The 27,074-nt window shown below is 45.9% G+C and overlaps 2 protein-coding genes across 6 annotated transcripts; one reads left to right on the top strand and one right to left on the bottom strand.

The window, feature by feature from the left end:
• Positions 1-1,814: 1,814 nt before the first annotated feature.
• Positions 1,815-25,180, bottom strand: PACSIN3 (protein kinase C and casein kinase substrate in neurons 3). Of its 5 annotated transcripts, none has more exons than XM_058829643.1 (12): positions 25,015-25,180; positions 12,825-12,903; positions 11,275-11,375; positions 10,677-10,833; positions 9,663-9,898; positions 9,121-9,276; positions 8,404-8,579; positions 7,478-7,598; positions 6,879-7,009; positions 6,172-6,237; positions 5,523-5,683; positions 1,815-3,938 (listed from the first exon to the last, which is right to left on the bottom strand). In XM_058829643.1, exons 3-12 carry the CDS (start codon positions 11,326-11,328, stop codon positions 3,823-3,825), a joined length of 1,374 nt encoding a protein of 457 aa, XP_058685626.1. In that variant the 5' UTR covers positions 11,329-11,375; positions 12,825-12,903; positions 25,015-25,180; the 3' UTR covers positions 1,815-3,822. The 5 variants fall into 5 exon arrangements, with proteins under 5 accessions (XP_058685626.1, XP_058685625.1, XP_058685627.1 ...); XM_058829642.1 differs by lacking the exon at positions 25,015-25,180 and adding an exon at positions 24,723-24,817; XM_058829644.1 differs by lacking the exon at positions 25,015-25,180 and adding an exon at positions 13,469-13,487.
• Positions 24,173-25,366, top strand: LOC131584041 (basic salivary proline-rich protein 1-like). The gene has a single exon (XM_058848826.1). It carries the CDS (start codon positions 24,173-24,175, stop codon positions 25,364-25,366), a length of 1,194 nt encoding a protein of 397 aa, XP_058704809.1.
• The last annotated feature ends 1,708 nt before the right edge of the window (positions 25,367-27,074 follow it).

Below are 27,074 nucleotides of genomic sequence, written 5' to 3'. Positions count from 1 at the left end.
TCCACAATGGCTCCACAAAGGCAACCAAGGCAGCTCCAGTTCACTCAGTCTGCTCTGCAGTCAGGGTAGCCTGTGGGAGACAACAGAGCTGAGCTCCACAGCCTCACAGCTGTGGCCTTGGGCCAGACCTGCACACAGGGCAGGAGCAGAGGCGGTGCAGGACAGTTTTTAACAGCACTGACGGATCTCTGTGCAGGATTGCCACATACTTGCACCTGCCCCTGTGCTTAGTGCCAAGCAAAACAGCTACAAGGACGCAGGGGAGGGGAAGTGGGATGGAAAGTAAACTGAAGCAGCAACGTCCCCAAGCTCCAGGCAGGGCTGTGGGAGTGCCACCCAGAGCTGGAGGCTAACCACGACTCAGCTGCCATTCCACAGCACAGCTGGCCAGTGGGCTCTGTGATCCAGATTTTGCCTACAGAGCAAAACCATTACTGGGTTAGGCAAGCTCAGCTGCTACTTAGGGGAAATGGGTGTGATCCATCATAGAAAATTTTAACTTCCTCTTCCTAGAAAATTCATCATCAACAGGAAATCCAAGCTTAGCATGATACTTCCAAAATTCATTTCCAGGAAGATGCCAGAACCAAATGAATTATCTGCTAACCACAGGTGTATAGGCTTTCCACAAGAAATGGCTTTATTAAAAAATAAAATATATAGATAGTAATTATTCACTGTGTTGCCCATCAGGCACAGAGATGCATTTGTATTTTTTTTACAAAAACCATGGGGGAAGAACAGGCTTCCTGGGCCTTCTGGAATTCAGGCATAGCAATTAGTTTATGTGTATTTGTCTCTGTTCACACACAAAACTTTGGCATGGCATGGATGGCAAGTTTCAGCTAGAACCTTTGTGGTTAACAAAACCTCATTTGCTTCTGTGGAAAACCAAGTATCCAGACAGAGCTATTACTTTAGTATAAAATCATTAGATGTGGGTTGGTTTTTTTTCCCCCTCCTTCCCTCCAGCTGGATCTTTACTACACAGACTCTCTTTTACTAATCCAGATGGTTTTGGGTAGCCAGGACTAAGTGCCATGACTGTTTGTGAGGTATAGTCCAGCCAAGCAATTTTTCATTCTCAATGTGTTGTCTGCTGTCCATTACTTCAGCTCTTGCCAGGAATTTCTGATGTACAAACATTCCTTAGGAAACTTGTTCATGTAAGATGCAATATGTCACTATTTCTGGAAACCTTCAAGCAGCCCACTATAATCAGGTGGTCATGTTTTCCTAGGACAAACAAGTCTGTTCAGACTTTGTCCTGTGGAATTTCAGGTTATTTGTACTGTAATCAGAAGTCCTGTCTGCTGGACATTTCTGTCCTTTAGCATGTTCTGGCCACACCTAGCTCCATCCCTGATTACAGCCTGACTAAAACTCAGGAGTTAAAGTCAATTTTCCATGTTATCCTCTGTAGCTCCCTTCTACCATTTTTTGACCTTGAATGAAAGTCTAGCATTAGTGTTTGAAATATGCAGGTTAATCAGAGAAACTTCAGTATTGTTTATAGGACATCTCAGCTCATTTTAGTGGTTTTAGTCTCAATTCTGTCAGAAGCCTGACAGGCATGGCTCTCTTCACATTCCTGTGTGCTAGGATAAAGGAGCAACAAATCATTCCATTGTGGGTCAGGAAGTCAAACACTTGCAATTACTGCTCTACACTAATGATACTTTAACTTGGGACACAGAACTGAAAGCAGAGACTGGATCTTTAAATAAAACCAAGTGCTTATATACCAACACCTCTAATTACATGGCATAAGCTTAGAGACATCTTCAGATATTGAACCTAGAATACTAATTAAATTCATAGCAAAATCCAGGCATTTTTAATGTATGTTGCTTAGATATTTAATTGCCTTTTGGAAATACCTTCTCTTTTATTGAGAAATGACATAGTAGACTCTGAGCAAAACACTTTATCATTATTCTTTTGGTTTGCACCCCTCTTCCCCATTCATAAAGTACAGTGCTAGGGCTATTTCGAGCAAAACTTCCCAACTGTTAGTTCCTGTGGTCTCACAAAAGCACTAAATAGCATTAGTCTCCCATCTCTTTGTCCAGGGCAGACTACACTTCAAGGCATCCAGTATGCTGTAAAAAGTTAATTTCTGTTGTCAGCCAGGCATTGAGATGTTTGTGATACTTTAATCTTCGTAAATTGTTTGAATATGTCCATCCCCTCCTGTGCTTCAGTCTACATTTTGGCTTACTAGCTGCTGTTAACCCAACACAGTGTTTACACATTTAATCCCAATGTTCACCCATGACTTCAGACTTTCTTATGTGTAGCACCCATTTTCCAAACAGCTCTGAAGCAGTTCACCCCAAGTGGTTGGTGGAGGCTCGACTGAGTTTTGTGAGTCTGACTTAGCCAGGTCACTCCCACTTGCTAGGCCAGAATGTCACTACAGAAGGTTACTAAAAACTCAAAATGCATTTCAGCAGCAGTTTCAAGCAGATGTACCAAGTAATTTTTAAGCAACTGCTTGTTTGCCTTTGTTTCTCCAACAATGGGAGCTTTTCCAGTTTTTTGTTCCCTCAAGCTCTTGGGCTTATCAGTCCCTACGTTGGAAAATGTAGAGCACTAGGATCAGGATGCTAGCTTTTCCCAGCAGCCTCGCAGGCTTTCAAAGGCAGAAGAACAGGTCTGAGATAAGATGTCTGAGATACATCCTTCCTGCTGAATGGCACTTAACAACTGGGCATAAGTGCACTTGCAGTAATTCAGCACAAAAAGGGGAGTCACCCCTCTATTGGTATTTTGTGCCAGCCAGACAGCAGCTTCCATAGTGCAACCCTCATCACAGTGCAGGGGTCTTTGGCAAAGCAGGGAATGCACTTCTACCCCTATGTAAGTCAAGAAGACATTGGCAAGGAAAAAAAAGAGGGTCTTGGCTGTGCACTAAGTGCTCTTGAAGAGAGGTATAGCCAAAATAATCTAGATGCATTACAAATCCCAACATACACAAGTGAATTTAGGAATCCTAAGCAGAACAGCACTGGAACGTGCCTGTAGTTTTGTTAAAACCAGCCTTCAGCATGTGTCAAAGCCTATTTTAGCTCAGGCAGCATTCAGTCAACTCCAACTTGCTGCACAACAGGTCTCTGTTCACAACTCATTAGCCTGAACAGCCACACCATGCAAGACAGAAGCTTCTTTCTCCTGTGCCTCAGCTACACTATCATCCATTCCTGGGGTTATCCCAATAAATATGAGGGCAGTGAAAAGGGATGTTCAGGTTGAAGCTGTACCACTTCGACCAGCTGCCTTACCAAGGAAGTCAACAAGCTTTCAGGCGAGGGATACTGAAACCTTATAGAAGACCTGTGAGAATCAAGGGCTCTCTGCCAGTCAGCTTGATGGAGCTAAAAAGGTGAAACTATAATAGAAGTTCCCTATTACCCTGCATATCCAAAATTCCTTGAACAGGAAGCCTGAAGGCAGGGAAGACCTCAACACCCTATGGATGCATGTGCATTGAAGTCAAGGAAGTGTGCTTTCTCTCTTTTATAAAGCTCTATGAAAGCACTTACCTCCTTATCTCTGAGTGCAAGTCAAAAGGATCAGTTTCTTTCTGCACTCCTACGCTACTGTAGTGCTCAGAAAAGTCTTTATTCATCCTTGTTTATTTTTTAGAAAATCCCTACAGATCTAGATGTTTAAAATGAAGCATTAGTTACATGGAATATGTGCCTTTAAAGTCCAGAAGCTGCTGGATATACTGCAAAGGTGTGTTGGGGCCAGGAGTGACCCGGTAACCTCTGCAGGAGATGCTGGTATGGCTGTGAGGCACTGGCAAGGCAGCAGCAATCATGATCCAACCTTCTCAACATAATTAGCAGGATAGAGTCCAACTTGACCAGTGAGAAGTCGGCCCTTGCACCAGCCCTGCTCATCTTCCTCACTAATCTTCATTAGTTCTTCACCTAAAAGTAAGAAGTAATTAGGAGGCAGCCATGAGAAAGGTAGCATGTTATTTTTACCCACCTAAGATGACTTGATAAAAAACAAGACTATTGGTCTCAATCATCACACTCTTCTCCCCTTATCAACACCCTTATGATAATGCAGTTTATTCAAAGCCAGAATCTGGCAACTGATCTTTTCAATATTTATGCTCAGTACTATCACCTCAGCCGAGGAACTTAAACGGACCTTTGCTTCTTCTATTCAGCATCAGAAATCTTTTGTGCCCTATAGCTCTGTCTGCTTTTCTCTCCCTAAGGAACATGCTTACAAGCCAGAATGATCAGACAGATCTGAGACACTTTTCTTAGTGGCTTCTCTGATAGGCAAGTGTGAAGGAAATACAAGAAGCTTCTAAGCTCTGGCTGTTAGGACCCAAAATGCCTGTTCCATGATGGAGTGTCTGGTTTGGCCAGTAAGGCATGAAATCAACTGATTTCTCAGACCAGGAAAGACTTTTAACATATCTACTTTGGGAAGAGGCAGAAAGATCCCTTCTTCCACCAGTAGAAACACATACTTTTGCCAGAGAGGGAGGTGTGACTGCATCAGTAGGCACATCCCACACTGGCAGAGTCTCACAAAGTCACTGCTGTTAAGCTGAAGCCTTACTGGTATGTGTTGCTCAGAGCAGATTCAAAAAGGAGATGACTACATCTAACAAGTCATACCCCATTTAATCTGCTGAGTGGAAAGAAAGAACAAAGTCAAGTTCTAGAGCACCCATATTGCAGGGTATTTCAAAGCAACAAGTTAGTGTTAGGAAGTTTACTAGTATGGTAACACTGCAGCACAGATACTGGCCTCAAGCACAAGGCTCTGCTACTGAAGGACTTCAGTGACTTTCAGTGGGTGTGTTTCGGAGAGGTATAACACAGAGATACCATGTAAAACTCAAAACAAGCAAGACCAGAAACACTCCCAAGATCACAATGTCCACTTGAAGATGAGAGGGGGGCACATGCAAACTTAAATTTAACTAAAGGAAAAAAAGCGGATAGGTCTGTTTGCTCCAGTGCTCCATCCTCTGCTGCAAGCCAGGATCTCCATTCTAAAAACACCCATTTTGAGCAATAGTTTGCACAGCTGTTTTCTGCCAGCTGACCTCTGCCTTCAGTAGTACATGTCAGTCAAGTGAGCTTCTCCCAAAACATCTATCTTCACATTATTTGAAAAGACAATCCAGAACACCCATATAATTTTTATATCAATGGTGCAAGGGAGAACTGTTTAATGAAGGTTCAAGACACAATTCAGAATAAATGAGATTAAATTAAGAAGAGGCAGGGGTCTGCTCTCCCTGCACTTTGACCAAGGCCTAGTCTCTTTCCATGCAACCTTGCTACCTTCTGGTCTAGAAAAAACTGGATTTCCCACTGTGCCACCCACCTCAAAGGAGCTGGCCGTGGTCAGACCAAGGTGTCTTTGACCAAGAATAAATGTCAGTTTTCAAGTGTACATCTGATTCTTACAGAGTGTTTCAATCATTCAGTGAGCCCAAGTGAGGACAGTGAAAGGTTAGTAAGAGATTAGTGCTTCTGTACCTGCTTTAAAGCTCAGCTCATCAGCCTCCTGTCCTGTGTAATCATAGAGTGCTCGTACCCGTACACCTGGTACCTTTAGGTCTTCCTCGTGCCCATTGGCATCCAGGCACTTCTTGGGAGTGTCCTCATCTGACCACTCTGAAATGTCTTCCTTCCCCCCGCTGTGTGTGTGCAAGGTGAGAGGGGAAAAGACGGTTGTTAGCAGATTGATCTTTCACGCACCTCCCCCTTGAATCATGCACCCCTGACTCCCCCTGAGACTGCTCTGCTGTAGACAGGGTGCAAGAGGCCCAAAAGTCAAGGCAAAGGCAAACAGGGAAGAGAGATTCCAGGAGATACTAGATTTTGTTGAAAGCACCCCAGCATTAGAACCCTGATGGCCAGGAAGATAACTCACTCTCAAAGTATTTTCACACACACACACTCTTCATGACCTCCTACTCTAGCAGACCCTCTCACACAAGGAAGGCCAGTCATCCAGAGTTATTCCGGCCAAAAATAAGACAGAAAGGAAAAGCTATGTTTTGCATCCTGAAGAGATGTCTGGAATTACGCTTTCCAAGTCAGGGACAAGAGCAGAGGGGAAGAGCAGCAGAATACAGACACCTGGAACCCAAAAAACCCTGCAAAGGCTATGTTCCATACTAACTTCACATGGGTTGGTGCCTTCAGGGTGTCATAGAAGAGGCTGTTCTGCTCCTCTTGATAGGAAAACCTGTAGATTGGCAAATAGGGCCCCTGAATCCAATTGACTGTGAAATACAGTAGTGGCCTTGAAAAATCTCTGTATCCCCATTCTTCTCTGCTCAGTTCACTTTGGCCAGAGTCTACCTTTTAAAGCAGGACAGCTACTGGAACAGTAAGATGAGTCTGTTCTGCCTCTCCCCATTCTCCAGGCTTGCTTCCTTGATAGGGAAGCAGCTATACCCAAACTTGTCAGTTACTACTCAGCACCATACCAGGGAGAAACAGCAAGAATTTGTTGTTTTCATTTAGGAAACCACACAACTCCCAACTGTTCTCACCCTGTCTGGGTGGAAGAACTGGGGAAATGCCTGCCAGAATCAGACAGCACTAGTCAGACTGGACTAAATCTTGTCACTAGAAGGACCTTTACCAGGAAGGCACTTTGTGAGGCAGAATGTGCTAGACAAAAAACCCTAAAAACCCAACAAAACAAACCCAAAACCAAACAGCTGCCCTAAACTGTATTTTCTACATGGTCTTTTCCAGAGTGCCACAGGTAAGGCCATGGGCAACAGACAGGAAATTAAGGAAGAGATTACGCCTATCAATCCAACTCATTCATGACTCTAGGCAGGACTGTACTTTTGTATCCCGGAATTCAGCCTTTACCTTGTCTGCAGAGGGGTCTGTGAGATAACACCATCTCGTGTAGGCAAAATGCTGGTCAGTGTGACATCATCCGCCATCTTGCCACTCTTCTCCTTCTTAGTGATTTGCCTCTGTGTTTCAAGAGACCATTCCTGTCCAGGGAAAACCAGTAATACCATCAAGCCACCCAGGCAGAAAAGCTCTGTGCATCTTTTCTGCCCAAGAAACATAGAACAACAGAAGACCAGGTTGTATTTCAGTAGCAGCTGAACTGGTCAGCTCAATAGCCTTGCTGGTATAGCAGGCCCATTTCTGTTGAATCCCAAGGTGCAACAAGACATACCGTGAGAAAATACAACAGAAAGCTGTCCCACAGCCCTGAGCACCACCTCCTGTTCTTTGACCTTGCACCTGGATGGCTGGAGTATAGCTTGGCAGCCTGTGTGTGCCCCTTTGGGCAGCAGACAGCTTGCAACACAACAATTTCAGAAGGGCTCAACATCCCAAGCCTGCTGAGCAAAGACATAGTCTTTCCAACACAAGACTGGTAATCTCCAATTTCAGATAAGCAGCTAATTGTTTGGAAATAGCAATAACACACTCTACAGTGCTACCCCCACCTCAAACTGAGGCCAATTCATAGCCATGCCCGGTCCGTGAGTGTTGCGCCACCACTTCAGGTCCTCCTGGTTGTCTGCAGCCATGATGACTTGGTGGAGATCCCGATACAATGCATGAAAGCTACAACCAGAACAGACAGAGCCACCAGTAATTAAATCTCTCAGCAGTTTTCCCAAAAGCCAAGTAGGAAGGAAGAGATTAACCTCATGCACAATTACATAGCATCCTCAATCCCACGTGATTAAGGATGCTAGAGCAGCACATATTCACCCTAGGAAAACACAGCTTCCCCTACTGGAGAGTCAGCCTGGCAAACGGGACAGGCTTGTTTGGTGTGGCAGTACCTCACAAGTGCCAGTTCTCAGCACAGCTCATTAAATGAGCACTGAAATAACTCAGTGCATTCTTGCACACGGACAGGGAGGTGGCTCAGATTTGTTGCCTCTACCATAAAAGGGGCACAGAAGATTTTTGGCTGCACCTATTACCCCTGCATAACCTCGCCTAGGGCAACTTGTGGGCTTACAGGCACTATTTCAGAAAAGCTCTCCCGATTAAGGGCAAAATGGGCGGAATAACCATGAGTATTGGAGGGCAACAGAGCTACACTCCTTAGCCTGGGATGATATATAGCAACATGGAGGCATTTCATAGGATAGGAAACATACATAGGACAGTAATGACAAAGGAAGGGCTCAAAGGCAGAAAATCCTTCTGGGGAACCTGGCACTGTCTACTATCACAGACCCCAGCACTGGTCATTCTGAAGGGACCAAATGCCAGTGCTAAGATACACTTGAAAGGGGAAGGAGCAAGATCTGGCTGATGCAAGCAAGCAGCTTCCAGAGACACCAGAATTGGCACCCCTCACCAGAGCCTAAGCACTCCAGGCTGGCAGAACTCCCCTCTGCATCAGGGACAGTACCTTTCACTGGTGGAGAGGTTGAGATGCTGGTGCAGATTCAGAAGCATCTCCTTAAAGAAGCACAATCGCTTGCGCTCTGCCTCCTGACAGCCCTCAAACACTTGCTCCATGTCCTCCATGTAGCGGGGATTGTAGCGGTTCAATTCTTCCAACATCTTCTCATACTGATCCTTGCACTGTAGCAGGAGCACAACAATGGTGAGATGTGTTGCCCTGATGGCAGTAACAACCCTCCATACTCTGGCTTGAGACTGACAAGCTTTTTTCCCCCCTGCACTGCTAAACAAACGCACCAAAGAAATAAGAAGAAATGTCACAGCTGATGCCCAGTCCATTGCGCTCCTAATATTCTTGCAGGTTTTCTGTTCTTCCTTGCTACTCTCCTCCATAGAGGGCCTTCCACACTTTCTCTCTTGTGGACAGATCAATCAGCTATTTTTGGTACCCAAGTCTTCAGCTCTACAGGTTCCACCCCTGGACCAAATCCCCTACACTTTTTTCCTTTCTTATTTTAAATTTATTTATAAATAAGGATCTTGCCTAACTCCAAAGACCAAGACCTTAGTTACTGAAGTCTCAGTCTAGCTCACTAAGACCTCAGATGATGGGATTTCACACCTTCTTACAAGGCTTCAGCCAAGTCATTTCACTGAAGGACATTACCACCAATGCCTTTTCCTTGAAAGGAGTATCCTTGTGACCCCCCCACCCACACACCTTCTCAGCCTCCTGAGTGCACTTCTCTACGCGCTCCTGCAACTTGCGCATCTGCTCCTGTGAGACAGATGAGTCTGCCTTGGCATGGTTCTCCCTTGTATGGGCCGTTTTCTCCTCCTTCCGGGCTGCATGATAGTTTTTCTTAGAAGTCTCCACCTGTAGGAAAAGGGAGGCAGAAAAAGCCATGATCCTGCCCACATTGATCCTCCAATACTCAGAGGAGACATGTTAACATTTGGTAGAGTCTGAAGCAACCTAGTAAGAATGCCAATTTGGCATTTAGTGAACAATGGTCCACTGGGAAGAGGTACCTTCAAATGATCTCTTTTTCAGTGTTTACCTGCTGTGCAGGAATACAGAACCTGTTACCAAAGTCTTCCCATATGGGAAGGAACTTATAAAACCAAAAGAACAAGAGACCCTCGAGACATCCCTCCCTCTCTCTACTCTGGCTAACCTAGTTTGTTTGCCCAGTGGCTCTTGAAATCAGGCAGCCAGCTGAACTACCCTTATTTCTCTTTTCCCATTCACACTTTGCTTACATCTTTCATCTTCTTCACCCAGGGTTTCTGGGCCTTGCGGAACCCATCCTCTGCATCCTTTGTTTCCTTGAAGCCTCCAATCATCTGCTTGTGGTAGGCCTCCTTCTGCCAGGCCTTGATCTTATCTGAATCTTCACCAGCCAGGTGGTTCCGTACAGCCAAGTGAATTTCACTCAGTTTGTCTGCAGCTGTCAGGAAGGCATGCCAGGCTTTTTCCAGAGTACCATACTGCGGACCTGCAGGAACAAGCACCAGAAGGGCTCTTATACCTACTGCCCACAGAAGGGAATGCAGATTCTTTTCCTCCTACGTACATCTATGAGTATGGAGTCACTTCCCTAAGTCTGGCCCACCAAACAAGTCAGCAGTGACTGGTCTCCACAGTCCCACCAGGCAGCATCTAGACTGGCTGTTAGAGCTGGATGAGATCGCCATTTCTTTCCGCAGCCTCAGCTGTCCCAGATGGTGCCTGCTAGGAGAAGGGTTGTGTAGAAAATTTTCTTCCCAAATCTGGCCTGAGCTTCAGAACAGACAGCAACATTAGTTCATGACTGAGGCTAGGCTTCTGCTCCACAGAGCAGCAGGTCCTTTGGGACATCTGTCCCATTGATTTCTGTTACTCTGTGAAACACTATCAGTTTGAGCACACTGCCACTCAATCGCACCATTAGTAGTTATTCTCAGACTGGAGGAGAATACAGCTAAGCCATCCTTAAAAAGGGGGTATCTCCAGCTTGACTTAAGACATGGACTGCCCAAGGACTTGCCAAACTAAGCACACAGATTTACTTTTTTTAATAACCAAGCACATGACAAGAGAACACCTCTCCAAGTGAATCAGAGGACTGACTACAAAAACAGGCAAACACACAAAAAAAGACATCCAAGAAAGTCACCCCCTTCCTGGGGAAGGGAAGCCTGTCCCTCAAGGAAACTGTTACCTCAGTAAGAGAACACTCAAAGAGGGGAGTGCAATGACTGCTTCCTGTTCCCAGCCTAATATTCCAACTTTACCTCTCTCCACATTGGTCCTCCACTTACGGGACCACTCCGTTAGCTGCTGGGCATAGTTCTTCTCTATCTTGGCTCTCTCCTGGAAGCAGGAGATAAGGTCATTGCAGAGCCGGTACCCATCATCCACACGTTTCACTGTCCGCTTGTAGTTTCCAGCCTGAAAGTTCACACAACATTATTGTTTATACCATACTGACTGTCACATTCCGTCAATACAGACAACAGCAGGTCCATCATTGCATGGGGAGGATACACAGGCCCTTCTGAAACCAGCATCTGGACCCAGACCCTCCTTTGGCAGCCTCAGGCAGACACTGCACTGGAGGGAAGAAGCTGAGATGCTCTGCTTGCTTCTCTCACTGCTCAGATCAATGTTCAGCTGAACAAGGAACTCTCATTCCACAGTATCTGTGGAAGAAAGAGTCACTACTCCCTGCAGTAACACACAGCATGGTACTGAATCTTCCCACAGCTCCTCCCTTCCACTCCTCAAGGGCAACATGTCACCCACAGACCTGGAATTCAACCACCTAATTCCACCAGTGGGTGGTAAGATGACACTCCTAACCTCCCTCACACTCCAATTATCCTTCCTTACCTCCCAGAAACTGCCCCCAGGAGCCTCCCCGCCAGCATCATCTTCTGATGACATCACCCTCTTTTTCTTGCAGCAGAGAATGTTTGCAGATTTCAGTTAACCTGAGAAGAGAGAAAAGTGACTTCAAATATAGCACTGGCTGAGCCTTTGCAGACAGCATAGTTCTCGATGACTCTTGGAGCTGGAGGAGCCCAACTTGCTGCCCTGCAGTCAGATACTGTCATCAGTGCTCCTCCAGCTGCACATGGCAAGGTCCAGCAGAGATGCCCAGGGCTGAACTGGCCTCCTCCCTCCCTGCAGACAAGAGGCCTCCTTGGCAGGCCTGTAACACATTGGGAAAGGAAGTTGTAGAAGACAATCTTGCCAAACCTTGGCTGTGCAGATATCAGAGATGCTCATGAATCCAACACTCTTCAGCAGCACCAAATACTACTGCAGAGATTCCTTTCTTAACCAAGGCCCTCAAGAGGGTAACAGAAAATGAGGTAGCTAAAGCTATTTAAAATCTGCCATGAAAGATTTTAAATAAGTCTCGTGTCAACGGAGATGACTCCAGCTTCCCAGTATGACTCAGGATTACAGGATTACAACAACTGACTGGGGAAAACAAGGCTGAGCAGTCAGCAGGCAGGCATGTCTTGAATGGGGAGGAGCCCTATAAGCTGCCCACCAGCTGAGCTGGGCTTGAGCAGAAGTACAGAAACATGCTGGGGCATACCCAGCCAAAGGGCAGCGCAGCACACACATGCCTGTTACCCAGCAGCACTGCATCCCTAGAAACATCCTTGCACAGCTGCGCTTTTCACTAAACTCACTGCATTAGGCTCAAAATCTAGGTTGGAAGGTAGACGGTTCATCTCATTCTTTGCTGTCTCAGCACTTTTGCCCATTCCCCTGTGCTAGCCTGCACTGCCAGTTTGTTCCTAATGTGGTATAACACTATGAATTCCTTGGGGAGAGGTTCAGGGTTGTTCTTGTGCAACAATGAGAGAAGGAGTAACAGGACTCAAGCCCAGTCACTAGCTGACAAACCCAGTTCTTTCCAGACAAGCCCAGGTTAATGCAGCATGCATGGCCTTTGCTGTCACTTCTCCTCTTGCACATTCCTAGTTATAAAAAGCTTCTCTCACACCCCAGAGAGGTATCTGCTCATTGTGCCAGCCCACAGAGTACACAGCAGAGATGAAGATCAGGTCAAGAGTCCATCTCCCACCTCATGCTAATCCTTCTTGGTGGCATGAGCCGCACAGTGAAGCGATTTCCAACATTTGGCTATGTTTGCCCAGTGTCATCCCATGAAGTGTGTCAGAAGTATATTAATGCTGTTCCTCTGGCCTTCTTCAGAAGGCTGGAAATGCTGAATTCCAGTCACTAAAGCAACTTGTTAAATGGGATATGACATTCACGTACATGAACCTTGAAAAATTAATTCCTCCACCATGCTATCAGCTGTCCCTGTCCTCCTTCCCCACCGTTTGTCATCTGTCTGCAAAGCCATCTTACAGCCTCCAGGGCATGCAACTCTACTCCTGGCCCCGGTAACTACATACCTGAAAAGTGAAAGATGCCGCAGGGGAGCAGTGGGAAGCCAGCAAGTGTGTCTTAAGCTCTTCAGACTCTGAAAAAAGACTGAAAGAGACAGAGATAGGCACGGTCAGACACTCCTTTGCAGGGATGATGCCTGTTCTGATGCAATGCAGTCCTAGGGGTGTCCCTTTTCTACCAGCTACATAGGAGGGGCACCCTCGATATAGCAGCTGCAGCCACCGTGCCTCCCGAGATGCCATGTTCCAGCACGTAGGAGAGATGCCAAATCCTTGTGTCACAAGATCTAGCCCCAGAGAAAGTTAAAATAGAAACACTGGGGTGGCTGACAGCACTGTGCAGGAAAGGTAGCATCACAACAGCTGAGCACTGGGAACAGCTTGGGCCAGAAAGGCCTAAAATAAGCACGCACCCCAGGCACCCCACATGAGGCCTGGTCCCCCCTCTCTGGACAGTGTCCAGTAGCAAACCCCACCACCTCTATGCCCTGCATATACTTTTACACACAGCTGCCTTTGGTAGAAAGAGCGAAAGACACACACATACCTTCTCCAGTCTTTTTTAACTAAAGACGAAGAAGATTTATACACAACTCAAAGAACTTCATAACTCTACATAAAGAAAAAAAGAAAAAGCCACCAAAACTTACCAGAATGCATATTCTGGTCTACAGTCCCTTTAGTAGCAGAGCACCTGACACAGCACTGGTAGGATGTGGCCCTCTAGAGCAAGAGAGGTTTTTTTGTCCCTTGCTTCTGTAAGCTGTTCCCATCACATTCTCAGAAATACTTTACTTTGCTATATGGTACAGGTAACTGTCACCAGTTTTCCACAGAGCAAACAGAAGTAAAATGTCTACAAAGGCTAAGAAAAGCAAGGGCAGAATAAGGCATTTTTGTTTATCTCACATTTACATCCCTAGGGATTTACCTCAATGTAAAAAGTTCATTCATTAAAAAAACAAACAAAAAACCTCAACTATAGACAAGCAAAAAAATCTCAGTCACCAATATGCACTCATCTGAGGCTGGAAGGTTTGGGCAGCTGAGAGTAAAAACTGCAAAACCTGGAAGTGGGATTTTTAGCCAGATGATAAGACCATTTTGAGAAGAAATGAAAGAAGGAAGGGAAAGTTAAGCAAGGAAAGAATAGCAGACTGGATGATTGTAAATTAAAAACTTTTGGTGAGGAAGGGGAGGGCAAGAGGTTGAAGGGGAAGAGTTGTGACTCTGAGTGGTCCAGGTCACTGGATAAAAGCTCACCAAAAACCTTATAAGACCTCCAAGTAGTCCCCAGTAAATCCAGACTAAACATTCCTGAAAATGCTATGATTAAAAAAAAACCTTAATGAAGTTATGTAAAAGTGTATCTAAAACCCATCCTTTCTTTCTCCTGATGAACACATATATCAGTTATACATGACACATGAATGCTGTATCACTTTTTCCACTCTACTCCCCCATCCCCACTTTATCAGGAAGCAATGAATCACAAACATGCCTTCCATCTCTGGTTTCCAATTCAGGCTGACTACATAGTACTAGAATTTGGGGGGTAAATGTGGAAAGCTGTTGTATGGCAGTATATGCTTGTTCATTTGAGGGACAGTCAGGCTAAACAAACATCCCAAACCTGAATCAATTCTTTCTGCGGTTTCCATGTTAGAATTTGAGTCACATCTGCTTGCTTTCTCAGGAGTTACAAACTCAACCAGATTTACTATCCTTAATAGGCTCTGAAATATAATAGTAGCTGTGCTGGATCAGACTAAGGTTTATCATGGCCTCATAGCCTTTCTAGACAGCAGCCAAAAGGAGATACCTTCCCTTGCTTTGACAACAGAACGAGCATACATGATGCCTCCCTGCATGCTCTCCAAGCCTCTAACCACTTGCTGACAGGAACTTCCCTGAGCAGGATATGCCACCTATGAATGAGCACTCGACAGATTTCTCTTCCATTAATTTCTTCAACCTGCTTTTGACCTCATATGATTTTTCAGCATCTGTAATATCAGGTGGCAAAATATGCCACAGCCTAAGGCTTTACTGTAGTCATCAGCACAGAAGCTGGGGGGAAAATACAATGAAGTGGTATAATACTTCTACAGATTAATCTCCATGACCTGAGTACCAGTCAGTTGAGTACGTATTTCCACAGCAGTTGTAGAGTCTTTATAAACATCATGAAAAATCCAGTCTGGTAAAAGCAAAAAGGTCAAAGAACAAGAAGGACCCTTTCCTGCTGGGCTTTTTCTGGACTTTACATACTTCATGAGCCCATGTCAGTCAGCAGATCAAAATGGATCTGCATGCAGACATAGGGAAGGTACTTAGTACTGCACAGAGGGGCTGAAAAGAACAGCTGCTGCTGTCATCCTGAGTGAGCCCTAGAAGAGCAAGTAGATAGTCCACCCCTTCATGCCTATCTATTCCTGAAATACCACGTGGTGTGAACCAATAAGGGTTTGAGAGCAGGGAAAACCCAAGTTTCATGGGAAAGGTAAATATATGTGCCAAAGCTGACAAAGATGACAGCAATACCTCATGGAAAGCCTGATTTAGCAAAGCCACCAAATGATTCAGGAGTGCTGGCAGAGCCTGTATAGTATGAGCAACATACTGGAGTTATATTGGTCGACTAGGGTTTTATGGTGGCTAGTACCACATACAAGACTCCTCCTGATGTCACTGCCACCTCTGCTAAGAGGAGGCTATCTAGAAAATCATATTTGCAGGGCAAAGGAATGTTTATCCCTACCTTCCCACTTTATCATCTCTCACAGTTAAGAGCTACTTAAGACTTCACTGCAGCCCCGACAAGATGAGGTCTCTGAAGAAGAGGGAGAGACCACATTGCTATTCATTTCCACACCTCCAGAGGATTACAGATAAAGGCACCACAGACACCACTACAATCAGCAACATCAAGAAAACTGAACCATGCAAATAACAGCTACGATTATTTTCACTTGCTGTGTTAGAAAAGATACCTCCCCTCTTCCCCCACATACCTGCTCTCACGTAGGAGCCAACATAATTATTAGGCCACGCCAGCTATCAACTCCCTATTCAGTTATCAAAAAATGCTTCTTGTTCTTTAGCAGAAAGGTAGAATAGCTCATGACTGTCTCACTGCTACTGAACTCCACTCAGGAAAATACCAAAGGGCTCATTGTGATAGAGCTGTTTCTACCTTTAAGCCATGTTGTTACTCTCACTCATGATCCAGTCAGGGACACATCTCAGACCACAGATCCCTGCCCTCAGACCAAGATGTCAGGCTAAAACCTTCCCCTTCAAAAACATGTGAAACCCGTTATGCTTTGTAGGGTGTGCCTTGTTGCTTCATGCTTTCACAGCATCTGTGCAACAGGGTCCTGATCCACAAAGAAAACTTCTAGATCCAAAAATAATAATAGCTCTTCTCCATTGAAAGCTTTCCCTCAGGCAGGTAAACCACAGAAATTCTCTTCCATCTACACCACATTCCAGTAACTTCCAGCCTCCAAATGCCCAAGGCACCACTTCTATGCATTGCTTGACTACCTCCTGAGAATCCTTGTGAGCAACTGTTTTCCTAAGTTCCCCAAGATCAAGCCTCTCAACTCTTCTCAAGGGCTCAAAGGGCTGCAGCCCTGCCTGAATTTGCCCACAGAAACAAAGCTTGCATATTGCACCAGACAAGGCCTTCTGCCCAACTCCTCTTCCCTTTCCCAACTACAACAGCAAATGCTGGACGCGGACACATGTTTACATTTATCTAGTAAATGGGGCTTTGGTGGAGACACAGTTTTATTGCAGATCAATTCCTATATAGGTGCTAAAGCCAAGCTAAGCAAAAATTTTACTCAGTAATAGATTGCTACTAACTAATTTCCACCTCAAGACAACTACCACCACAAAGCAGAAATTTGATACTATCTGCAACCAATTTGTTTGATTCCCTGGCCATATTTCTGTACAGCACACAGTGGTCAACATATTTTTTCCCTCCAAAACCACTGGCACTCTGGTATATGTGTAAAATAAACGTTTCAATCTGAACAACCCAAATACACAAAAAGACGGCAGCTCCCCTTCCCTTACAGAATGACAAGCATGAAATCCCCTTTTCTTTTCCTTTTAACTTGTCAGAATGAAACTAGAGAACTGAAGCCAGGAGGTTCCACGTCACTCTAGCAGTGCAACAAACTCAATTGCTGTTGGTACAACAGAGCTAGGAAGGTCCCCAACAGAGAGAATGAAATGGGGCATGAGACAGGGTGTCCTTTCCAGACTCACCATCTCTGGAATTGCACATCCAGTAGCTCTGAACCAGTAACTGGGATGATGCCCAGTAATGTGCTCTCCACTGTCATTATACAGGAGGTCTGGTATTTACAGGCATACTCACCTTTTTGAAGAGGGGACAGTTCTTGTCTACTGCTAGAAAGGATGCCAAGTAACATGAAGATCCTCCAAAACTTCCCTTAGAGGTATTTATCTTATTGCAGTGTCACGCCCTCAGCAGTCACCTGACTGGGAAAGGGACTAAGCCAGTGTTTCCCAGCCTCTCCCTAAGGACTGAAGCCTGCCAGGGCTGTCTAATACAGTTTCAAGCCAGATTTCAGCTCATCTCTCCAGCCAGGGAAAGGTCAGAGAGACACCAGGCAGAACAGTAACTACACACAGAGGTCACTTTAGCTCTGTGCAAGCCTGTAACAGAAGCCCATCTCCCAGCCCATGATGCTCTAGAGATCATGTGGCTGTCAACTAGCAAAAATTTTCCATGATTATACCAAAGTACTAAAACACAGGCAAGATCCTGTTCCACTTGAAGGGCTGACCCCCTGAGTCCAGACCACAGCTTCTTTAGCTTAGTCTTCATATTCAGACCAAGATAATGTACTGGTGACAGACATTCCCCATGTGCCACCCCAAGCTGTTTTCAAAGTATTCATGCAGAACTCCATCCTTTCTACATTTATTAGCTATTCCCTGTCAGCAGCCAAGGCTACAGGACAGGCTGCTACTAATACATTGCTGCTGATCAAGGGGTTAAGATTCCTGGCTGACATAGCTTTACCAGGAAGAAATTGTTTCACCAAGAAAAGGAAAAAAAGAAATTTGCTTTCATTTCCAATGTGATGTAGAGGATCTTTAATATTACAGGAACACAGACCTATTTTGGTTAACATGACAGTATGAGACAATGTTAATGAAGGAATGTAGTGGGATATCAAGGTACATGCTACAGTTTTTTCCCAGTTGCTCTTTGTATTAAAAAAAATTAATTATCTCAAATACAGAGCTGAAGGAGAGAAGAAGCCAGGGCTGAACCATTGTGTACCATATTCAAACAGGGCAATAAGCTATGTTCATTTTTATTCAAAATGGTTGCTGGAATAATTTAAACATGTATTTGTGTCTGTGTTTAGCAGCAGCAGCAGTTAGTAAGAAGCCATACACACAAAAATTACCAGAAACAGCACTACCCTAGCTGCTTTCTTAGACCTGTGAACAGCATCATTCCTGTTCCAGTCATTAGTCACAGCATGCCCACTTCCCACCTCTCACACTCTCTGTCTTACCACTCTCTCAGGGCAAGGTTTTAACCCAGGCAGATATTGAGAACCTGTAATCCCTACTGTTCCACTTCCTGGCCTCTTCACTTGTTTGCTTCTATGCTGGTTATTTCCCAGGGTACTTCCCACCCTGCTGCATCAGTCTCTGCAAGCAAACACAGAGCTTGCCAGCAAATACATGCACTTCCCTGTTCATCAGACGGGACCCCAAACAACTGAAGGTTCTTTCTTCCTAAATCACTAATAAACAGGTGCTTAAAGCTCTAGTGAAAGCTAGTACGTTCCTCTTCAGCAGTCTCAATCCACACTGAATGCAAACATTTTCCAGGATTTAATCTACATCTTATGTGTTAATGTTTTTTCTTACACTTACTGACTGGTAAGATCAATAGCCCATCCTATAATACAGTTGCCTGGAACTTGGTAAGTTATTGTAGTAGCAAGTTGGAGCAGTCTACCCTCTCCAACTAGGCTTGGAGTAAGAAGTTTGATTTGTTTGGATCTTTATGTGAACAGCACTGCTCCAAACAGAATAAAATGCCCTGGAATCATCTAACACTGAGTAAGGAAGGCAGAAATAATGGGAAGTGGTGATCAGGGATGTTTCCTGTGGCTGTGGAGCAGGTAAAGGGACAAACTCCAGTAAGCTCCTGCCACTGGAATATTCTCCTGTGATTGAATCACCTTGCAATGCCAAGAGCAGGGATCAAGTTTACATGAATGCACTAGGAAGTCCTAAGGAAGCAGACTGTAGTCAATGCAATCAAACAACCTTTGTGGGAAACACAAGCCAGTTAGCTCCATTCTAACACTGAGCTTCTGGTGGTTTCTTGCTTCACTAGACTGCACAGCAGTCAGAAGTGTCCAGCCTTCTCTGCTCCCTTCTCCCACTTGGAAGCCACAGTGAGTTTTTAACTCATCCACAGTTCTGCAACTTCTGAGTTTCATTTACCAATAGTTGTCTTTTCTACTGACTGCTTTTTGAGGAAGGGGAATGGGAGATAAGAGCTGGCAAGAAATTTGTCCTTCAGACCAAGTGTGTGGCAATCATATGGCAAATTATTTCAAAGTACTACATTTCTTTATCTATGGTTGCATCAAATAGATTTCTGGTTTTACATCATAAAATCTGATTTACTAAAACTGCTTATTATGTGAATACTTTCCTTCCAAATATTCATATAATGGAGACAAAAACATGAAAGATCATCCTCAAGGCATTTTTGAAGTTCATCCAGTTCCCTGCAGAGTTTCGAGTCCCAAACAGTCTGTAGAAGGGAGTACAACCAACTCCTTGAACTGAGAGCTGAATAAGATAAGATTAAGTGCTAGGGCATCTCTTATGGTAAAGAAGAATGAGGTTAAAGCATCACACCCATTACTTCTGTTCCAGGTGTGACCAGTTTCTCCACTTGACAGCAAGGCTCTTTTTTCACCTTTTGTTAACAGAGCTAGGTTTATTCTGCAGGAAAATCTAAAGAGCATAAAAACAACTGCAACTTAAGGCAGATTTCAACACCATATGAAATGGAAGGACTTTAGTGTAGCTGTTACACAGAGTCATTTTGCATAGTCTTTTATGGAACCAAACATGTGAAAAGAAAGCATCATTTGCTCTGTGGACTGGAGAGAACTTGTATTCTCTTCATAACATCTCCTGGTTCAAGAAGTGTTTGGCAGATCAGCCACTTTGGAGGTATTCCACTTCTAAACATATTCATACACCTTCCCGACAGATTTCCCAGAGATACACACAGGTAACAAGGTTGAAGTAGGAAAGCCATTAGGAACTGGCATGCACTGTGGAAATTCATACTTCATTGAATCATAGAATGGTTTAGGTTGGAAGGGACCACAAAGATCATTTAGTTCCATGTCCATGGGCTTGAATGCCACCCACTAGACCAGGTTGTTCAAAACTCCATCCAACCTGGCCCTGAACACTACCAGGGATGGGGCATCCACAACTTCTCTGGGCAACCTGTTCTAGCAAACCTTTGAGTAAAGAATTTCTTCATAACATCTAAATCTCTCCTCTAGTTTAAAAGCATTCCCCTTTGTCCTATCATCATCTGCCCACGCAAAAAGTTGCTCTCCCTCTTTTTTATAAGTTCCTTTTAAGTACTGAAAGGCTGAAATTCTTCTACTGAAAGGCCATGAATGCTTCACACATTCTTGTTGAAGTTCATTGCCCTGCATGTCATGGAGCAACTTTTATCTACTTTCATAGTATCTGCACAGAATCCGCTCCTTAGTATCAGTAGTGCCTCTTAAAATAAATTTTTGGATCTCAGGCTGAAAAACAGGACTATTAACACTTAATATTCCAAATGTTATTCAAAATACTTCAGGAGAACAGAGGGCAAATGGGGCAATCAGCCCAAAGTACACACGTGACAGGATAGATTTTAATGTTCAGCATCACTGAAATGTCATTTACTTTCTCAGTCCACTGCCCAAAGGAATGGTTTTAGTTTCTGGTCCTCAGGATTCCACCTGACACGTGAGGAAGGAACACTGGAAGGCTTTTTAAAAAAACCAGAAGCACAGCAAAGCAATCCAGTGGGCTTTACTTCCCTGCAATGCTTCCCTGAAGCAGCTCCAAACCCTAGTTGTTTGCTTGCAGAGTAGAAGCTGCTGGAGTCAACAGCAAGCTTTCACATGAGTTACCACAGCTCACCTGTCCTCGTACAAGGCAGAGCTGACTGAAAACATCAAGAGGCAGAAATAAATACCTGTAATCATTCAAGAAGTGAAATATGTTACATCTTCTCCCAATCCTCCATGAAAGCTTCTTGCCCTTGACAGAAAAGGTAGCAAGGCCAGTTCAGAGCTCTGCACTGCTGTACCACAGCTGGTGCAGCCCAGCACCCTCAGGAGTGGGAGAGGTTTGGCCTGGCAGCAGGGGTACTGTACTGAGGGATGGCAGGAAGTTACTACCAACAGAAAATCACCTGTAGGTGACTGAAGGGACTGACTACGTCCCTGAGAGCCCAGGAGGCAAGTATCGTAACTTCCTGCAAACAGGAGAGACATAGCTTGGTCAAGCTCGCAGTAGGGACAGGACTGAGGAGGCTGAAGACTTGCTAGCACTGTTACTTTTGGGTTGCCTGCAGCAATTCTAACTCCTCTAGCCTGGAAAAACTTAGTTGCAATAAATAGAGTCCTACCACAGTCACCTATTAAGAGAGCATAAAATCCCCCACAAACCTAGTGCCTCTGGATCCAGGCCCCCGGTACCATGGAGATCTCTCACATGCCTTTTCAACAAACGACAGTGCCCACTGACAATCACTAGATTTAACACACAAATTCCAACTATTGCAAGTCTGAAAGGCTCATTCCCATCGTCCTGTTCACAGCAAGGAGAAACCAGTGAAGGCTCAATGTGATTAGGATGCCAGTCACATTTACTGCCTTATAGAAGTGCCCAGCTTCAGCCCACATTTCAGCATGAAGGAACTTGAGTCTAATGTACCAGTCACTGAAACAAAGCTGGATGATTACAGCAGAGGATGCACCAGGTTCTTTGCACCGACATTTTCCTTTGTGCTGCTGGAAAAACTTGTGCCCAAACAGTCAGAGTGCATTTTGATGTTAAATTACAGGGATCACCATGCTGCAAGGTAGTAGCAAAAAGCTACCACTTGAACAGCTTCTTAACTGCTCCAAGGATATCAAGTTCTTTTGTAATTCTTCAAAGAGCAAAATCCTAAATTCTTCGTGAAAATTTCCAGATACAATAGTCACTGTTTTCTGACCCATCCACTAAAGTCTTAGACTAAAATATTAAGGCTTTTTTTAATCTATCTGTCACAGTTGCCTCTCACAGAGTACCCTCTACACCCATCACACTGAATAACTAGTGATAAAACAGCTTGCCTGATCACAAAGTCTGTTTTAAAAAGATAAGAGCTCCTTAAAGGGCTTAAACTGCTCTCCTATTGTTTAGACATTTCCCCATGAACTCTCAAGAGCAGCCCAAATTCACAGATCACTGATCAGCTGATGGCAAAAATAGAGGCAGTTTATTAATGCTCTCTGATCAAGAGTATAGCTTTTTCCAGTCAGGCTACAAGCAGATACTTTTAGCTTTTGAGGTCCCCAGTTCAATCCCTGGATGTCAGCCATGACATAGACCAAATGGTTCAAACAACAACTGAATAATCTCCAGCCCTTGAGATGGCCAGAATAAAGAATATTCAGTGTTTGCCATGCTTGCTGATACCATGAGTTCTGACAGAAGCTCACATCACCCCAATGTGGTAGTAAAGGCATTCTTACAGCTGTACATTTCCTAAATAGTCCCATTATTGTATTACTGATCTTGTACATATATATATATATAAGCATGCATGTATGTAAATATATATTAATTTTCTGATATATATTTATTTTCTTTTTGTTGGAAATTCATGATCATCCGGGGAAAGCCCAGAAGGTACAGGCTAGGTCCTGTACAATCCACAAAAACCTAAAATAACTAAAAGCAGTCATTATCCTGTGAAGAAATTAATTTGGGTCCATAAAATTTTCAGGCTTTTATGACTTCGTTACACACAGGGTCTGCCAGTGAGCTGCAGCATTTTGGCATAGTCCAGTCACACACAAGCCTATTCACTTGTTGACATTTGATAATAGAGTTCCAGGCGGGCAATTGTTCTCAGCCCTGTACACAGGTGACACACTGAAGTTACTGCTTTATACAGCCTGAGAAGGAGACAGTCTTCACTTGAACAAGTGCAGGCAAGCCAGAGAAGCTCAAACACACAGGTCAGAAGAAAAAAATTAAAAAAGCCAATAAAGCAATACAATAGACCAGGCACAGAATAGGGAAGGCTGCAGGCAGCTGATCAAGCTCACACATTCATTCTGTTCCAAGCTGCAACTCAAAGGACAATCTAGTAAATATTTTAGGGAACTTCTAGATAAATACCATTAATTACACAAAACACTATCAAAGCAGACTCCATCTCACACAAAGCAGATTGTGGACTTCAGGAAAAGGTGAATCTTTGCATGAAAGAATGTGCCCAGTTATGCAACTCATGGGGAGAAGCTCCACTTTGACTCCACCCAGAGACCAGCTCACACCTGGAGCAAGGAGTATCTGGACCCTGTCATTTTAGCCCACACACTGCAGTTGTGCATTCTGCTCTCATTCCTTCCCAAGAATGACTTGAGTCACCCACTGTAAGGCTTAGTGACTTCTTACTGACACTTCGATTCCAGGGTGGAGTGGGAGGCTCTGCTTGCGTTCTGTACTGCAATCAATTACCATCCTATCAGAAATTCCTGTGTGCGAATTAGACCGGCGGTTGATTTGAAGGGAAGTTCATTTCCAATTTCAGGAAGTAGGGAGCATCAGTTTTACAAGGAAGGTCAGAGAGTGAACAAAAAGGCCAGACTATTTCCTAGGGCCAGTAACAAGGGTCTGGCAGTGGTCAGTTAACATCCCCCGCCCCACCAAGCCCTGAGCTTTCTTGCATGCCTGAAGAACTGAAGCAAGCAAAGAACAACACATAGTTGGCACAGAAAGTGGTGGAACAGGTTAATGCGTCTGGGCCACGCTAGCTTCACTTATCGATAGCTTTGCAGAGATCACGGAACCCTCCCCTCCCGTGCCCAGTGACAAATCAGACTGTCTTCTCAAGCACTGGATATTCAGGCCCACTAATACCCTCCCTTGTTTATCAGCCTTCTCCTGCCCTCGGCTCGAGAGGGCACGGTAACCCCAGCAGCCTGCCAGGGGCCCGGTGACACGGCCGCAGGCAGCACCCCTGGTGCATGCCCCTCGCCCTCCCCTCCCTGCTGTCGGCAGCCAGAAGAGAGGAAGCGGACGAACAAGGACAGAACTGTCCCATCTGCCGAACTTCGCCATCCAGCTGCCCGGATTCCGGCTCACAGACCGGCAATACGGACTCCCGAGACAAGAGACTGCAGACCCGCGAGCATGGGCCCCGGCGCGGCCCCTTTCCCCAGGGGGTCCTGGGAGCCGCTTTATCCCCACTCTCCACGGCGCTGCGAGCGCCCGCGGCTCCGGTTTCAGAGTGGGAAGCGGCTCTGCGCGGATCCAGCACAAAGAGGCCCCTGTCCCCGCGGCGGAGCGGAGGCGCAGGCTCCGGAGGGAGGGAGAGGGAGCCTCGGCAGCCCCCAGTGACGGGGCGGCGGCAGCGGGCCGGCCCCGAGAGGCCGGCGGCGGGGCACCCACCGAAGCTTAGAGACGCAAAGAGAGCGAAGCTCCGGCGAGGGCTTCTCCCGTCCCTCACGAACAACCCGCCGGGACCGCAGCCCCGCTGCCCTTCCCACCCCCGCGCGCCGCCGCTCCCGCACCTACCGGGGGTCTCCGCTGCGCCTCCAGACGAACCGCGCCGAGCCGCCTCCCAGTCCCCTCCTGCCCACAGCCAGCGCCCAGCCGGGTACCGCCTCCCCCACCCGCCCCCTTTCCATGAGGAAAGTTTTCCCTCACAATTGCCAGCGCGTCCCGAGACACGCTGCCCGCCGAGGGAAGGCGGCGCCGGGACCAGGATGGGTTCTGCTGCCAGGACCCCCAGCACCCCACGGGGCACAGATCCGAAAGGCGCGGTGCCCGGGGTAGCGAAGCCCGCAGCGGTAACCCCGCCGCTTACCTCGCAGGCGGCGCGGCGGGACGGTCGGCGGGCAGCGGCCACCTGGGGAAGGCGCGGGTTGAGCCCTCCCCCTATTTCAGCCTCGGGACTCGAGGGTCCCACCCCGCCTCCAGCAGCTCCCGTGGGGCGGGCCCCGGCTCGGGGTGCTCCGATGGCAGCGGCGGGGCAGCTTCGGCGCGGCTCGCGGCTCCCGCCTCCCCGCCCCCGCCACCCGGCCCTTGATCCAATTAACGGGAGCGGGCTCTGCCCAGGCAGGTGGGGTCGGAGGAGGGTGCTGGGAGGGCAGCTCCGGCTCTCGTCGTCGTCCCCCCCCCCACCTCCACACCGGGGTGGGCCTGGAGCCGCGGGGTGAGGAGGGGACTGAGGAAAGTCTGTCTGGTCGGGATCCCCCTCGTGGCGGGGGCGGGAGGGAGGCAGCCCTGGGAGGAGCTGCTCGCTCGGCCCAGCCCTGAGTTTCGGCTCCTGTCCGTGAGTTCGTTCATCTGTATGCTGTACCGTCCAGCTGACTTGCAGGGCCCGGAGCCGCCAAGGTGTGTTGGAGCAGGAGGCTCCCCAAGGCCGGCTCCCACCCAAGTGAAGTGCTGTGGTCTCCCTAGTAAGAGTGGCATGGGTCACTCTCCCTGGGCTTAGAGGGTGGCATCACCTCAGTTCGCCTTGGCATCATTCTTTCAGCCCGATCCTGCTAACTGTTTTCAATCGCTCTTCTAATCCTCTGTAAACCTCTATCTGAATTATTCGGACTTCATATTTAAGTCCTCAGAGCCTTTCAGATGACACCGGCTGTTTTCTAAATGCCAGGGAGTTTGCCTTCCAGCGTTTCTTTTTGTAACGCCAGGCCTCAAGTGCAATTTCCCCTGGGGCAGCGTTTGTACTAGGAACACTAGGAGATCTTGCTGGCCTGCCTCCTCTTGACTTCTTCCCAGTGACTTGGGACACAATTCCAAGAACCAGCTGTGAGTTTGCAGTGATGTTTATTCAATTGGTGGATAGAGGACAGACTGAGAGCCTTGCAGAAGGAAGAGAGGAAAGAGCATGCCATAAATCTTCCACTTCTCTAGAGCAGTACTTCGGTGTTTTGCCTTTCTTTACAAGTGCACTAGATTTGATAAGAGCCAGAAAAATAACTTTGCTGATGCCCTTCACATACAGTGAAATGCTGAGTCAGAAAGTGGACATCAGAAACCATTCTGCTTAATTTCTTCTGAGACTAATCCTCTGTTCAGTTTTACCAGCATGGGGTCCCTGGAAGGTGGACACCCATGACAGGTCATTGCCTATGGTGTCATCATGAGTGTCTCTTAAAAAAGTGAGGAAAGATGCTTATATTGTCCTCAAAGTTAATCACAGTTGAGAGTATAAGCAACAACTTTGTCTTTTACTGAAACGAAACTGAACCCAACTTTTTTGCATAGATACTTCCTAATTCAATTAAGTTCTGAGTTTTTGATTTCCATTATCAAATTAATGTACATTACTAAAGGTCAGAAAAGGCAGACACCTGTCATCCCTTAATAGTCTATATCCAGTGTTTGCCGTATGTTGTTTTCATGACAATTTCTATATCGATATTCCATGTGCATCTAAGATAGACTGCCTAAGACAGATGCTGTTCATGTGAGACCTGGCCACCACCAATACTCATTGCAGGGTGAGAGTACTAAATAGCATGGCTGTTTGTGGTGGGTTGTGCAAAACCAGCACACTTGCAATCCTGACCTCCAAGGCTGGAATGACTTGGGGAAGATAGGGTGCTTGGGTAAATGAGGATATAATGATAGTGATATTTTTGTTTATTTTCCTGGTATGGGCAGCTTAGCAATGGTCATGGGAAAGAAGGAGGGCAGATAGCATGATATTTACTCCATCTCTAGGGTTTTATATTTTGTTTTACTTTTTAATGGAATATAGGCTTGTTTTCATATGCCTGGCAAAGTCTAGTTGCTCTAATGATATATACATCAGTAGTGAGACTAAAGTAGCCAAAAATATTCATGCTTTGGACAAAGACCCTGGCAACAAAGAGGCAGAACACCTAATGGTATTACTAATACCATGAAGCT

This window comes from Poecile atricapillus, chromosome 1, assembly GCF_030490865.1.
Source record: "Poecile atricapillus isolate bPoeAtr1 chromosome 1, bPoeAtr1.hap1, whole genome shotgun sequence".
NCBI classification, from domain to species: domain Eukaryota; kingdom Metazoa; phylum Chordata; class Aves; order Passeriformes; family Paridae; genus Poecile; species Poecile atricapillus.
The sequence above is the reverse complement of the archived record's forward strand: the minus strand, read 5'-3'. Positions and strand labels throughout refer to the sequence as shown.